Raw genomic sequence first — 14,432 nt, forward strand, 5'->3', positions numbered from 1 at the left:
AAACCCGAAGATAGTACAGGATGGCAAATCAAAGGACCATTCCTAAAATATTACAACTTCTACCAAACATGAACAACATGGCTGCTGAAACGAAATGCTGCCATTGCATGCAAATGACAGAAGTGAGGCGAGTGTGACTGCCATTTACATCGAGGGGGGTGCTAGCCAAATGCAGCATGAAGCAGCCACAGTGAAATGGCGGTAAGAAGATAGATGGTGGCATATTTATAAAGGTCACTGTCCCAAGAGACCTAGACACATGCTCTGGCAAGGAGTTCAATACCAACCACGTCAGAAATTGAAATCAATATAAGATTCTGGAATCAAAACCTAATCTAATGCCAACCAATGTTTAATTATTGTAAAAAAAATCTGATTCACTAATACCCTTTAGGGAAGAATATCAGTTGTACTTACCTGGGGGCTGGTCCATTCCACATGCAGTTCCAGACCCACTGGTATATGATTGGACTCTTACCTGCCCTATGGAATAGTTCAGGCAAGCCTTGAGTTCAAAAAATAAACATTGATCTAGACACAAGCACCCACATTCCACAAATTAGAACTGGAGTAAATGCTCCACTGGTTAGTCATATTTGGCAGGTGGCTGTGGTTGATCAATGCAGTTATCTCAATTCCAGGGTATCAGAGCAAGACTTCCTCAGGGCAATGTCCTGAATTCAACAACCTTCCATCTGACCATCATCAGCATTTGCAACTCCCAAGATACTGAAGTAATATGTATGACTATGCAACATTCAAGCAACTCGAGTGGTGGTACACATTCATGTAGTCATTCACTCCCAGGTTGTGATCATACTCAAAAGAACAAAACCATTTCCCCTGGAGGTACTACAGTATTACCATTGCCAAATCACCAATACTAACATCCCAGGAATTACTAGAGTTGAAGTAGAAATGAAATGGACCAGCCATGTACTGTAGCCTCAGAGGCAAACAATTTTATGACAAGATACTTGATTCCCAGAGCCTTTTGTCAACCACAGGGCATAAATCAGGAGTGTGATAGAAAACTCTCCACTTGTTAGAACAGCACTCATTCTTGCAACGTTCAAAAAGCTATACACCATCCAAGCCAAAGCAGGATTTGATTAGCACCTCATCCAAAACTTTCAACATTCACTTCCATCTGATGCATATTTTGCAGCAGTTCCTACCATCTACAAACCGCACTTCATGTCTTCTTTAACACTACCTTCCAAACGTGCAGCCTTTACCGTGTAGAACCGTAGAGGCAGCACACTCCTGGGAACAACACCATTTGAAAGTTCCCCTTTAAGTCCCTCATTTCTCACTTGGAACTATATTAACTAGTGTCTCTATCACTGGGTCAAAGCCTTGGAACTCATTCCTCAACAGCACCATGGGCATACCTACAACAGGCAGACTGTACATTCCAAAAAGGCAGCTCACCATTTTCAATGCCAATTAGAGATAGACAATTTTTATTGCCTATCAAGATACCCCCTTTCCCATTTGGCTGCAAAAGAACTCTGATGTTCCTAATTTACCATTTTATTTATCAAGCAATCCTAATTAAAAAATCTCAGGAATATTAAGACTAATAAAGCTTCTCACTCAGGGCAGAAATTGACCATTGACAACACTGCATAACTAGAGCTCTGTCACTCTGCCTGATTTCAACAGGCCCAGCCTCAAAAGGGCAAGAGCAAGTACCAATCAATGCTGAGATGCCAATTCAGCCAGCCTCCCATTTACAGCAGACTCCAGTTGGTTTTGTGCCCACCATTTCAGAGAAGTCAGCAAGCGGCAACAGAAACAGCAACCTCAGTGGTATGCTCCAGATGTTTCCTTGGTGCTGCAATCCAGACAGACAGAAAGTTCACTGCACACTCAGAAAACCCAATTAGAAATGTAATCAGCTTAACCTTGGCAGACAAATTTTTTTTCAAAGATTACACCAGACAAGAAGGTTTTAAAATCAAATCATTTTTTATTTCCTGCTTTTCAATCAAAGACAGATCTGTTTGTCTGGTCAGCACCGTCCCAAGTCTCAGGACCAGTCAGCAGCAGCACCACCCCATTCTGGAGCCTGTGCAGTCGGAGCAGCTGACCAGTCTTCAGCAGCAGGCTGGGCACTCCAGTCCTCTGTTAAAAGGAAAAGCAAAAGAATTCCTGAGCTCAGGAGATCAATCACCAAGACAGAGGATCAACAGTGGTCCCTACTGTACTAACCACAGTTACAGGAGTTAACCATTATACAAACAGCCTTTACATGGATTTATCACAGACAGCATTCAGAATTAAGGCTGGCATCCCATACTCCAGTCTCCATTCGATTACCAAGTTGAATTTAGTAAACACATCCAGTTCCCCTTGCCCCAACTAACCTTATGGATGTTTTAATAATACCTTCAAACCAGGAGCTGCAGAACTCAAAACCTAAACCAAAGTCTTTTAACAAATAGAATAATAACTTCAAAGAGGCTCTTTGGCCAATTAAGCCTGCACTGACAAAGACTCTAAATCTCCACCAGTTTATTGGTCAGAGCTCAGTACAGGATTTGGGATTGAGAATGTGTGGCTGGAAAAGCACAGCAGGTTAGGCAGCATCCGAGGAGCAAGAAAATCGACACTTTGGGCAGGAGTCGTCCGTTATTAAACTTGAAAGGGTTCAGAAAAAATTTACAAGGACATTGCCAGGACTGGAAGGTTTGAGCTGTAGGGAATGGTTGAACAGGCTGGGGCTGTTTTCCCCAGAGTGTCGGAGACTGAGGGGTGACCTTATAGAAGTTTATAAATCATGAGGGGCATAGGTAGGATAAATAGGCAAGGTCTTTTTCCCAGGTTTGCGGAGTCCAAATCTAGAGGGCATAGGTTTATAGTGACAGAAGATTTAAAAGGGACCAAATAGAGAACTTTTTCGCAGAGGGTGGTGAGTGTATGGAACAAGCTACCAGAGAAAGTGGGTACAATTAAAACATTTAAAAGGCATCTGAATGGGCACCGAATAAGAAAGGTTTAGAAGGATATAGACCAAATGCTTGCAAATGGGATGAGATTACTTTAGGATATCGCATCAGCATGGACAAGTTGGACTGAAGGGTCCGTTTCCATGCTGTATAACTCTGACTCTAGACCCACCTTCCAGTGTTTGGATGTTAGGACACGTCCAAATACTTTTCAAAGATCTCCCACCTCAGGTGGTGCACTCGGTGAGAAACCATTTCCTCAAAGCCCTTCCTTTTCACCTTAAAAAGGTATGCCCCCTTGTTATTCACTCCTTAACTAAGAGTTACATTATATTCACACTGTCCACACCCCTCATTCAGGCCCCTTCCCACTTAGCTCTAAAGGAAACAAGTGCACCACCCCTGCATCTGACCAATCTACAACCAAAGACCTCCTCCCTTACTGTCAACCACCCAGCCAATCTTCATGTTATCTGCAACGTTACAAATCTCCCCTCCCCGCTCCATATCTTCTACACACATACTGCATTCAGCCAAATTAAGTTTTATTGAATTGGATCTTTAAAAGGTTACTAGACTCTGGACAATTGAGTGTGAAGGATCCTGTGCTGAAATGCCTCTTGACAATTGCATTCTGTCCTGGCGGAAATGCCAGACCAGTTTGATTTTACAATCCACAAAATCTAGCAGCAATTTCTATTCAGTTGTGGTGCAAAACAATATTAAAGATCCACTTCTGAAAATAATTCTACTGAATTCAGGAGGCACAGCTATCAAGCTGGAATGGTAGAGATCAATGTTTTACTAAATCAGTTATTACTCAACATTAAAATAATCCTTGGTACCAGTTTAAAGATAGAGATCAAAACTGAAGTTTTTTTTTTTAAAAATAGTTGCCTCCTCTCTCAACCCCCTATCGCTTAATTCTGACCATAATCATTCATTAACTAGATGCTGGTTATCTTTAAACTCACTTGAAGCTGTTTCAGCGGGGAATGTTGCTGGCTTGGCATATGTACTTGCTGCTTCCAGCGTCTCAGCCAGATTTTTACCAGTTGCAGCTGCAAATTGCTGGATGGGCACAGAAGGGACCTGCACCCCCTCGGACCAGTCTGTAACCTCAGGCTGAACGAACTCTGCAACAGGAGCAGTCCATTCACCCTGGTACTCCTCCTTACCAGCAGCCTTCTCTGCTGCAGCTTGCTCCTCCTTCTCAATCTACAACAGAATTGATTTTGTTAAAGAAAGAAAAGATGTAGTGAACAAGAACCACAAGTCATTCATTATTCCAAGTGAAAGTGACACTCATGTCCAGAAGGATGCAAATGCAGCTAGGTGTCCGTGAGATTTTAAAATGACAGGAAAATTCAGAACCTTTCCCTAAACACCACAATGACAGCTTAGTACAAAGGGTGTGTTTAGCTGATAGCCAGACAGCAGAGCACTGCATTAGGAATTGACATGGAAAACACAGAAGGGAAGGCATCTTCACAGGCAATGTCACCATTTTCTACAATCAATGCTGGAAAGGTCAGACAGAAACAAATCCGATATGGAATCTCAGCAAGGCAGCAGATCTCAATTTGGAAGTGGAAACATTAAAACTGGGACACAAAGATTTCCCAGAGGTAGTGAGACAACCTCTCAAACAAAGGTTAACCAGCCAGTTTATCAAACTCACCTCATCAGGATCCCGGTAGAAGTACAGATCAGGCATCACCTCCCACGGATGTTCACGGCTAATGGTTCCACGCATACGCAGAACTTCCCGGGCAAGCATCCACCACATCAGACCAATGGAGTGCGCACCCTAACACAGAAGACAATAGAATTGAGAAATCTGGTCATTGGCTCCCAGCCTCCCCGACATCTGCAGTCAAAGATCAAAACTTTACACAACAACATTTGAATTTTTTTCAAGTCTTCTGAACTGTCTGCAAAAGACACAAGGTTACAATGGCCAATATATTGCAGAATATGTTTATGCGGTTCTTCTTTTGTACGATCAGAATGCTAACCATATCAGCCAGCTGCTCTATTTCTTGATCTATGGGACAAAGTGAACAACTCCTGTCAGCACTGCTCTGTATAAGAACTCACTTGCTGTGCACAAGTGCTGCTTGCTGAGGTAGGCACCAGCTGCCTCAGCACATATCAATGTTAAAGAAAGCAATGCAGTGTCAGTAATGTCCCACAGCTGGAGCCGGTGTGGCAGGGTTATTCATGTGAACCTGGATGGAGGGCCATATCAGAAACCCTTATTAAGGAAAAACAGAACTACCTTAGGACCTCAAAGCACTTCACAGTCATGAAGTAACACAGAACCTGCTCATAAGATAATCTGGAGATGTAGGCCATTCAACCCCTCAAGTCCACTCTGCCATTTAATAAAATCATGGCTGATCTGACAGAGGCTCAAATCCAATTTCCTGTCTTTCCCAGAAAACCTCTGACTCCCTTGTTAGCAAGGATCTGATCACTTCTACCCTAAAACTATTCAATGACCCATCTCCTCTAGTCTCTGGGAATGAAAATTCCAGATTACTATTCATTTATTCTAGCAGCTCCAAACAGTCCTAAATAGCCGGAGGGTCTCTTAACTGCCTAGGACCGAATCTGCAAGGATTACAATATCATTTCCAATGTAGCAGGGATTACTACCAAACTGTACTCACTGAGCCAGAGACTCGAGCAGTGTTAGAGATTCCTGCATAATAATGTTGCACATTTCCTACTCTCAGAGTTCATTGGCCATTGAGTGACCTCAGCTCCAAGTTCTAGCAATGTGCAGTGCCTTCCACACCAAGAAACAGGTCTCATCAGATTTCCTATGATCCCTTTTATTAGACATCCTTTAATGGTTTCTTACATGATGCCTCAACAAAAGGTCCAGACACACAGTATCCACTGCCTTCTCCCATCCATTATATCTTTCACCTGCTCAAGTAATACCTTCAGTTGTGTAGGATACAATACATTTTCATGAAAACTTGATGAGGCTGAAAATGTTAATTAGAAATGATTAGATATTGTAAGAATGGCACAATTGTTATAAAACATTCCAACCACTGGTTCTAAATGGGTCCACAATAAGCCAAGTATCCACTGAAATTAAACATTCCAGTGGCCACGCCGCCAAGCTCTTCCAACGTCCCTTCAGCATAGCTTTACTCATTTCTTCCGTCCCATCTCATTCCAATTCAATTCGGGACTAGGTGATTCTGGACATAGTTAAAATTCACAACACCAGGTTATAGTCCAACAGGTTTATTTGGAAGCACTAGCTTTCGGACCACTGATCCTTCAGCAGCGCTCCGAAAGCTAGTGCTTCCAAATAAACTATTGGACTATAATCTGATGTTGAGAGACTTTTAATTGTGTACACCCCAGTCCAACACCAGCATCTCCAAATCACGACTTCAGGACAGTGTGCATGTGTCTCTCCTCCTCCGCCTCCAGTGTCTGCTTGCCTACCGTGAGTGCACTCCATCCAGGCTAGTTCATCCATTGTTCTGATCAACTGGATGAAGACAGAAAACTTCTCTAATACACATATCAGATCAGGAAATATCTTATTAACACAGGATTGAGCCTTTCGTTGTCAAGAGAAATGGAAACAGAACCTTCAGAATGAAGTTAAAATTACATCATTAAGCTACACTGGATGAATTCACATTAATAAACAGCAGTACCTTGTTGTTGCATGGAACTGCAATATCCACATAACGCAGGGGTGAGTCGGTGTTGCACATAGCAATGGTGGGGATGTTGACGTATGATGCTTCAGTTAATGGCTGGTGATCCTGTCGAGGGTCTGTCACTACCAGCAGACGGGGTTCCCTGAAGGCAGCCTGAATCTGATTGGTGAATGTACCTGGGGTAAACCTTCCAGCAATTGGGGTGGCACCAGTGGCAGCAGCAAACTTGAGGACAGCACGCTGAGGAGCAAGAGGTAGTCACTTTAAACTCGGAAAGAACCAGTTACCCAGCGAAGCCCTCCTCCAAGTTCTGCAATATTTGAACATCTTACAGAACAGACCATATATGCGAGTAGCTCCCAACTGGGATTTAACAAACCTTTGCAGAGATGTTAATCATGACAACTCTTTCATAGTCCCCTTCACTATTAATCTCCAACAGGTCCCCATTCTCAGCTTTCAAAGATTTATGGTTATCTGGAAGTTAAGCAGCACTCCGCTGTAATACCAATGCTCAAGCTGAATTGTGACAAGGACTACTATCAAACCCCACTCATCGAGTCACAAAGACCCTTGTGGTGTTAGCGAAAAACCTGCCAGATTTACTGTAGCACATTTCCGACACTTGAGCGCTCACTGGCCAAGATACTGGCCCCAGCTCCCAGTTTTAATAATGTGCAGTTTTACAAGATGGATACCAGTCGCTCAGTAAAAACCGATTGTACCCACCTGTCCAAATGGTCTAGAAGAGATGACACAAACATCAGCTGGATTCTCAATAGAGACAATGGCACGAGCAGCAAGCAACAGTTTCTCCCATGTTTTCCTCAGATTGATAATATAGATACCTGTTCATCAAGAGGCAAAAATCAGTTAATCCTAGGCTCTGTCTGCCTTCCCTAAAACAACGCTAATTATGCCCCTCAAAACGTCAAATTGGAAATGGATAACTACTCCAAGGGTTGGATTTGCAAGGGAACAGAATGAATGAAATTCGCTGGACAGTTTTCAAAGCAACCCAATAAAGGCAGAATGAGATGATTCATGTGCAACAAGGATCTATGAAAAGATTAGGCAACTGAAACAATTTGCCATTATCAGGATCAGAAATAGGCCATTCAAAGGGATAATGACGATCGATAATCCCAAGCTCCATTTTCCTGTCTTTTCCACATAACCCTTGATTCCAATTTTGATGGAAAAAACGTTTCAATCTTGGCCTTGCATTCCACACGATCCTGTGTGGAGAAATGCATTTATAAAATAGTTAAAGGCCCAAAAGCACTTCAACGAACCTTATCAAGTAGTATGACACTGAGCTACACACGGAGTTAAGGTAAGCAACTGAATAGAGATGTTGTAGAAAGAGGTGCAGAGGTTCACGGAGGAATTTCATGTTGCTTTGAGTCTACCTTAGAGGAGTGCAGAATTACATTCCATAAGTGATTAGTCACAAATTAGGCTGATAGGTTTAATCCATATTCCCACCTATCCTTAACCTTTTACCCCTTCTTTGCATCAGATATCCTTGAGGATTATGCTGAGCATTGCATCACTGAAAATTCTTCTTTGCTATCCAGTTAACAATAGGCTTGAGGTAAAGGAGCCCAGGAAGATCGAGCTGAGGGAAAAAAAATGGCTCACTTCTGGCAGAGAGTACAGAATCTGTAAACGGACCCAATTATCCTTATAGATGCTATTGCACAGGACAGTGTATCTCTAGGGAAGAACAAAATTTTCAGTTTATCAGTGGACCACTGCTGAACTCCTCAAATCAACTAACGAATAGATCATTAACAGTTTGCCCTTTTCTAGCCCAAATGCACACACACAACTATTCCTAGGTTATAACACAAAACTCCACAGTGCAAGGATTACATGCTTCACATCTTATGTAGCAGGAACTACTATCAAACCCCACTCATCAAGTTAGAGACTCTAGTGGTGTTAGCGAAATACCTGCCAACTTAGTGTAGCACATCTCCGACACCCAGAGTTCACTGGCCAGCAACTGACCTCAGCTCAGGGTTTTAAGAATGTGCAAAATATAGCAAAAAAAATCACACCACATCCGTTGGAAGCTGGAGGTACCAAGATTTCCTCCAATATTCCAACTCTACACCTTCACAGCATTGCCTCCTGGTGCTGAAGAATACCACCTTAGCAGAGACATAGCGTTGGCATAACACAATACAGTCAGAGGTAAAAACAACAGCTGCCTCTCTCCTTGAATGGTGCTCCAAAATGCAGTGTGCTGAAATTATAGTGCCTTAAGCTAGGACAGTCCCTGCAGATAAATTACTCTACCCATGAGGTGCTAAAGCACACAGCAATCTCACAATTAGTATTTTCACTTGAAATATAACGACTAACTTTAGACTATATACACTAAAAGAGGAATGGCAGCACAGTGAGCTAGTCACCCAGAGGCTGGTATTACAGTCATAGAGATGTACAGCATGGAAACAGACCCTTCAGTCCAACCCGTCCATGCCGACCAGATATCCCAACCCAATCCAGTCCCACCTGCCAGCACCCAGCCCATATCCCTCCAAACCCTTCCTATTTATATACCCATCCAAATGCCTTTGTTGTAATTGTGCCAGCCTCCTCCACCACATCCTCTGGCAGCTCATTCCATACACGTACCATCCTCTGCGTGAAAAAGTTGCCCCTTAGGTCTCTTTTATATCTTTCCCCTCTCACCCTAAACCTATGCCCTCTAGTTCTGGACTACCCAACCCCAGGGAAAAGACTTTGTCTATTTACCCTATCCATGCCCCTCAATTTTGTAAACCTCTATAAGGTCACCCCTCAGCCCCCGACACTTCAGGGAAAACAGCCCCAGCCTGTTCAGCCTCTCCCTGTAGCTCAGATCCTCCAACCCTGGCATCATCCCTGTAAATCTTTTCTGAACCCTTTCAAGTTTCACAACACCTTTCCAATAGGAAGGAGACCAGAACCGCATGTAATATTCCAACAGTGTATTAAAGATCCAGCCTCAGGCAACTGTGTGTGGAGTTTGCACATTCTCCCCGTGTCTGCGTGGGTTTCCTCCCGGTGCTCCAGTTTCCTCCCACAATCCAAAGATATGCATGTTAGGTGAATTGGTCATACTAAATTGCCCGTAGAGTTCAAATCCAGTCCTGACTTAGTATCAGTTCCACAGCCTGATGGCTGTGAAAGCTTCAGCATAACTGGCAAATGAAACCTGGTGACAGAAATGGAAACGGACGATGTATGAAAAACAAAAAAGTAAGAAAATGCAGAAGAGTAGATTTCAAGGAGCACGAAAGACAATGGGATATTAGTGACTTGTTGTGAGGGTATACTGACATCAGCAAAGCTGCATATTTCTGAAGTAGTGCAGATGTGCAAAGAGGCGAGCTCCTTTCTCCAAAGCAGCCCAAATATTAAAGAAACCACAATGGGAAGTTTGAAAATTCCCACTTACTACAGGAAATGCATCCAATAGGGACTGTGTGCAATTGGAGAATGTAGTATAAAAATAGGAACATTTTGTCATGAAGTGGAACCACATCTGGAACACTGCGCACAGTTAATGTCCTTACTTAAAGAGTTCACTCAAATGATTCCTAGTACGAAGGGGTTATCTTACAAAGACAGACTGCACAGTTCAGATCTGTGTCCATTACAGTTTACAAGAGTTGTGAACTTGCAGAACATCTTGAGAGTGGATACTGAGAGAATAGTTCCTCTTCTGGTAGAGACTAGAATAAGGGTCTCCCATTTAAGACAAAATTCTTTTTCCAGAGTGTGATGGGTCTGAAGAATTCTCTGGAGAAGATTGGGAGTAGGATCATTGAACATTTTTATGACGGAATTAGATTTCTGATTGAAAAGGTAAAGAAAGATTAGAAGAATTACGCCACAATTCATGGTCTTATCAAATTCCACAACAGACTAGAGACCTGATTAGCCTATTTTGATACCTGGTATTTTCTGGTACTATCAGTATTGCACTGGGCAATAACACTGCACACCAAATTCCCCCTTTGACCCAGATACTGTATGCCTACCATCACTCTTCCTCTTGTAGACATACTGCTCCATCTGGAAGTCCAAGTTGGTGCTGCCCAAGTGGGTAGAAGCAGCAAGGAATTTAAGGACATCCTCTTCCTTCATCTGCAATGCATCGAGACCTCCGGACATTGTGAATGTTTCCCGTTAAAAGCAACGATGGGTAACCTAAAGGAAGAGTCAGACATGTTAAACAGATAGAAATATGTAGTTACAACTTCATCACTTCCCACTGGATAGTTCCTAGAGGCATCTAGATGAATACTTATAGTGCAAAGGCACAGTAGGCTATGAACCAAGGGCAGGTAAATGGGATTAGTGTAGGTTGGTTCTTGTTGGTTGTTACAGATGTAACAAAGGGCCTCCTTTTACGCTGAAAAACTTTATGAAAGTCAATGTTGGCTTTATCATATTCTACAGACACTGCCAAACCTGCTGAGAATATTCAGCAACTTCAGTTTTCATTTCAGGTTACCAGCACTATTAGGCTCTTGTATAACCATTACGTTGTATTCTAGGCATTTACCACCTAGCAAAAACTTGCCTCTCCAATTATCCGTGCTTTGTCCATCAGGTTGCCCCTCATTCTTCAACTTTAATCATATTCTTCTAAACTTCAGCAGATAAAAGACTAACCTGTTCAACTTTACCTCATGACAACCCACACATTGCAGGTATTAGTCTGCTTACAAATGCATTTTTATCCTTCCTTAAGGTGACCAATACAGCATATGATACTCTAGACGTATTCTCACTAATATCCTGTATAAATGGAGAAATAACCTCCCTACTTTTGTATTCAATTCCCTTACAAAATAAAAACTTAAACCTTTCTGATTACTGGCTGTACCTGTATTATAACCTTGGTGATTCATGCACTAAATCACCGAGCTCCTCAAATTCAGAGCTCTGTGACCCCACCCAATCAAATGTAATGCTGTATTCTTCCTATCAAAATGAATAATTTCACATTTCCTTATATTATACTCCATTTGGCAGATCTTTGCCACTCACTGAAACTACCTATTATCTTTTTGTGCCTCCTTCCAACTTAAACTCCTGCCCTCCTTTGTGTCATCAGCACACCTTATGTCCCTTCAGCCAAGTCTCAGCAACGATATCACACATCATTTGTCACATCTTGCCAACTACAAAAAAACATTCCCTTTGCCTACTCTGCTTCCTGTTAACCAGTCAATTTTCTACCCATGTCAATCTGCTGCCCCATACATCACGAGCTTTTACCTTCTGCAAGAACCTCTAACATGGCACTTCTTCAATACCACAGTACATACAAACTTCAAAAGATTGTTCAAACTCAAGTTCTGTTTCATCAAGTAATGTTGACCCTACCTGATTTTCTTGAATTTGTCTAAACTTTCTTTTAAAATGTTTCTCAATTTCCCCAAGAGAAATGTTGTTAACTGGACGACAGCTTCCACACTTATAGGAGTTACATTTGCCACCTTTCAATCCTGAGATCTCCCTCAATTTGAGTTTTGGAAAATTAAAGCCAATACATTAAGTAGTGCACTAGTCATTTCTTAAGGTGCAAATATGAAGCACATACATTTGTTAGCCTGTTAAAGCCAAAGTTTACTCAGCACTACTTCTCTGCTGATTGTGATTTACCAGAGTTCCTTGCTCCCTTCCAGTTCCAAATTTATTGCTGCTTCTAGTATGTTTCTTGCATCCTCTGTAGAGATCGATGCAAAATATCTGTTAATTCAACTATCACCTCATTTATCATTACTAACCCTCCAAACATTTAGAATCAACAATTTTTTAAAAAATTATACAAACACTACCAAGTTTCACATTTCTAACTGGCTTTCTCAATTTTTCCATCTTTATTGATTTTTTGACCATTCTTTGCTTTTATATTTTGTCCAACTTCTGACTTAACACATCTTTGCACACTGCTTCTTCTTTAAACTCAATACAACCTTAAATATTTCTAGTTAACCACAGGCACTGGGTACATTCCTTGGAATTTTCCTTCCTCTCCATAATGAAGATGTTGCATTCTGCAATATCCCCTGAAATGTCTGTCACCATCTCGATTAACCTATCATTCCTGATTATGGGCTTTTGCCCAAAACATTGATTTTCCTGCTCCTCTGATGCTGCCTGACCTGCTGTGCTTGGCCAGCACCACACTCTCAACTCTAACCTCCAGCATCTATAGTCCTCACTTTCACCTATCATTTAACTACTCTACCAATTCATTTTAGCTAGTTACTTTTGCGTGAACTCAATTGGGATTTATTTCAAGCTTTAAAAATATTCTGAGACCCACTCATTTCCTTCAAACTAACGAAGCATGCTGATTAGGGAGGTTACAGTTGACACCAACAGACAGCCGATAACAGTGATAACTGAGCATGGAAATAAATTTTGCAATTACCAAGAGTGCAATATGTACAATATACAAGAGGCACATTTAGCCACAGTTTCTTTTGACAAACGTTAAGCTCCGACCACCACCACTTGCAAATTTCCCTGCAAGTCACACATCAACCTTACTATGAAATATAATCACCACCTGTAAAAATCATTGGGTCAAAATGTTGGAATTGCCCCAGCACCACATCGTCAAGTGCAGTTGGGAATTAACAAGGAATACCTTATGGTAAACGGGTGGCTCACTAACACAGGACTATGAGGATTTGACCTCAGGACCACGTGCTGACCCTTTATCTTATGGTCCCCTCCCTGAAACATGACTGCGGCCTAAGGGTAAAGCTCTGCTCGGATTTCCTCCCTGACCCGCACTCAGCCTCCAGTGTAGACACGAGTCAGACCATGACCTGCCGCCTGGGTGCTAAGCGCTCAAAGCCTGAGGCCTACAGCCCACCCACATTGCCCTACTGAAGCACTTCAATATTCACCCGCGCCTTTCTAACGCTTGATTAAGGCGCAGTGATTATCTTATCGGGGAGGACAGTATGTGCGTGTGTGAATGTATATACAGCGGGTTTGTACCCCCCCACCCCCACGGCCCACCTCCCTATCTCTTCACTCACTCGGCACAACGCCGTATGGAAGCTCGGCAGCAAAAGAGGCCCAGCGTCGGAAATGACGCATTTTATAGGTGACCTTGCGCCGCGCCCCCGTGATCCTCTGCCAATCAGCTCGAAGCTGCTCAAACATTCATATCCGGGTGGTTGCTGGGGCGACCGACTCGGTCTCGGACAGACAGCCAGCCGAGGGTAGCCGTGGGGATGGTGAGGAGATGTCAGCTAGAGGCCCGGGGTTTATATTTGCAATAATCTGGATCCTCTCTTTGGGAGGGAAGGGGGAAATATCCGCTGTAGCAGTGGACAAGGCTGTTCGGGCCGTCGAGTCTGTGTTGGCCCCTCTATGCGCTTTAATCTTGTACATTGTTCAGATTATTATCCAATTTCCTTTCCAGGATCAAAATTGTCTGTGCCTGTACCATGTTGCCAGATCCTATCCACTCGCCACTTCTCCTGATATACTACCTTAAGTCTGTGTCCTCTGGCTTTTCAACGCTTCTTCTAGTTTTTCTTTTAACCTGGCCATATTTCTCATGATGTTGAATACTTATGTCAAATCTTCTCTAACTTTTTTTCCCTCCAAGGAAAATAACCCAACTTCAGTTTTTCTACATTACTTAAGTTCTTCATCCTGGAACAGTTCAAATGAATATTTTCAGAAACTTCTGTAATGCCATCACATCATAGTACATTATACAGCACAGTACAGGCCCTTCAGC

The 14,432-nt window shown here is 42.5% G+C and overlaps 1 protein-coding gene and 3 non-coding genes across 4 annotated transcripts; all 4 read right to left on the reverse strand.

Annotated features, from left to right (window-relative positions):
• Positions 1–1,955: 1,955 nt before the first annotated feature.
• rpsa (ribosomal protein SA) lies at positions 1,956–13,795 on the reverse strand. The gene is made up of 7 exons (XM_043679968.2): positions 13,720–13,795; positions 10,693–10,861; positions 7,382–7,500; positions 6,647–6,892; positions 4,636–4,764; positions 3,929–4,172; positions 1,956–2,130 (listed from the first exon to the last, which is right to left on the reverse strand). Exons 2-7 carry the CDS (start codon positions 10,823–10,825, stop codon positions 2,036–2,038), a joined length of 966 nt encoding a protein of 321 aa, XP_043535903.1. The 5' UTR covers positions 10,826–10,861; positions 13,720–13,795; the 3' UTR covers positions 1,956–2,035.
• LOC122542386 (small nucleolar RNA SNORA62/SNORA6 family) lies at positions 5,595–5,746 on the reverse strand. The gene has a single exon (XR_006309797.1). It is a non-coding gene; the product is annotated as a small nucleolar RNA SNORA62/SNORA6 family (small nucleolar RNA).
• On the reverse strand, positions 7,175–7,334 carry LOC122542384 (small nucleolar RNA SNORA62/SNORA6 family). The gene has a single exon (XR_006309795.1). It is a non-coding gene; the product is annotated as a small nucleolar RNA SNORA62/SNORA6 family (small nucleolar RNA).
• LOC122542385 (small nucleolar RNA SNORA62/SNORA6 family) lies at positions 8,543–8,697 on the reverse strand. Its single transcript, XR_006309796.1, has one exon. It is a non-coding gene; the product is annotated as a small nucleolar RNA SNORA62/SNORA6 family (small nucleolar RNA).
• Positions 13,796–14,432: the final 637 nt, after the last annotated feature.

This window comes from Chiloscyllium plagiosum, unplaced genomic scaffold (genome assembly GCF_037043375.1).
Source record: "Chiloscyllium plagiosum isolate Xiang-an unplaced genomic scaffold, Cpla_swu_hap1 HiC_scaffold_33, whole genome shotgun sequence".
Classification (NCBI taxonomy): Eukaryota; Metazoa; Chordata; class Chondrichthyes; order Orectolobiformes; family Hemiscylliidae; genus Chiloscyllium; species Chiloscyllium plagiosum.

What these genes read in the sequence shown, in the direction of transcription:
- rpsa (XM_043679968.2), bottom strand. Translation starts at nt 10,825, where the DNA reads ATGTCCGGAGGTCTCGATGCATTGCAGATGAAGGAAGAGGATGTCCTT. An exon ending in CTACAAGAGGAAGAGTGATG is followed by an intron (nt 7,501 to 10,692) that starts GTAGGCATACAG and finishes CTTGATGAACAG; the next exon opens with GTATCTATATTATCAATCTG. An exon ending in CTTCTAGACCATTTGGACAG is followed by an intron (nt 6,893 to 7,381) that starts GTGGGTACAATC and finishes CTTGCTCCTCAG; the next exon opens with CGTGCTGTCCTCAAGTTTGC.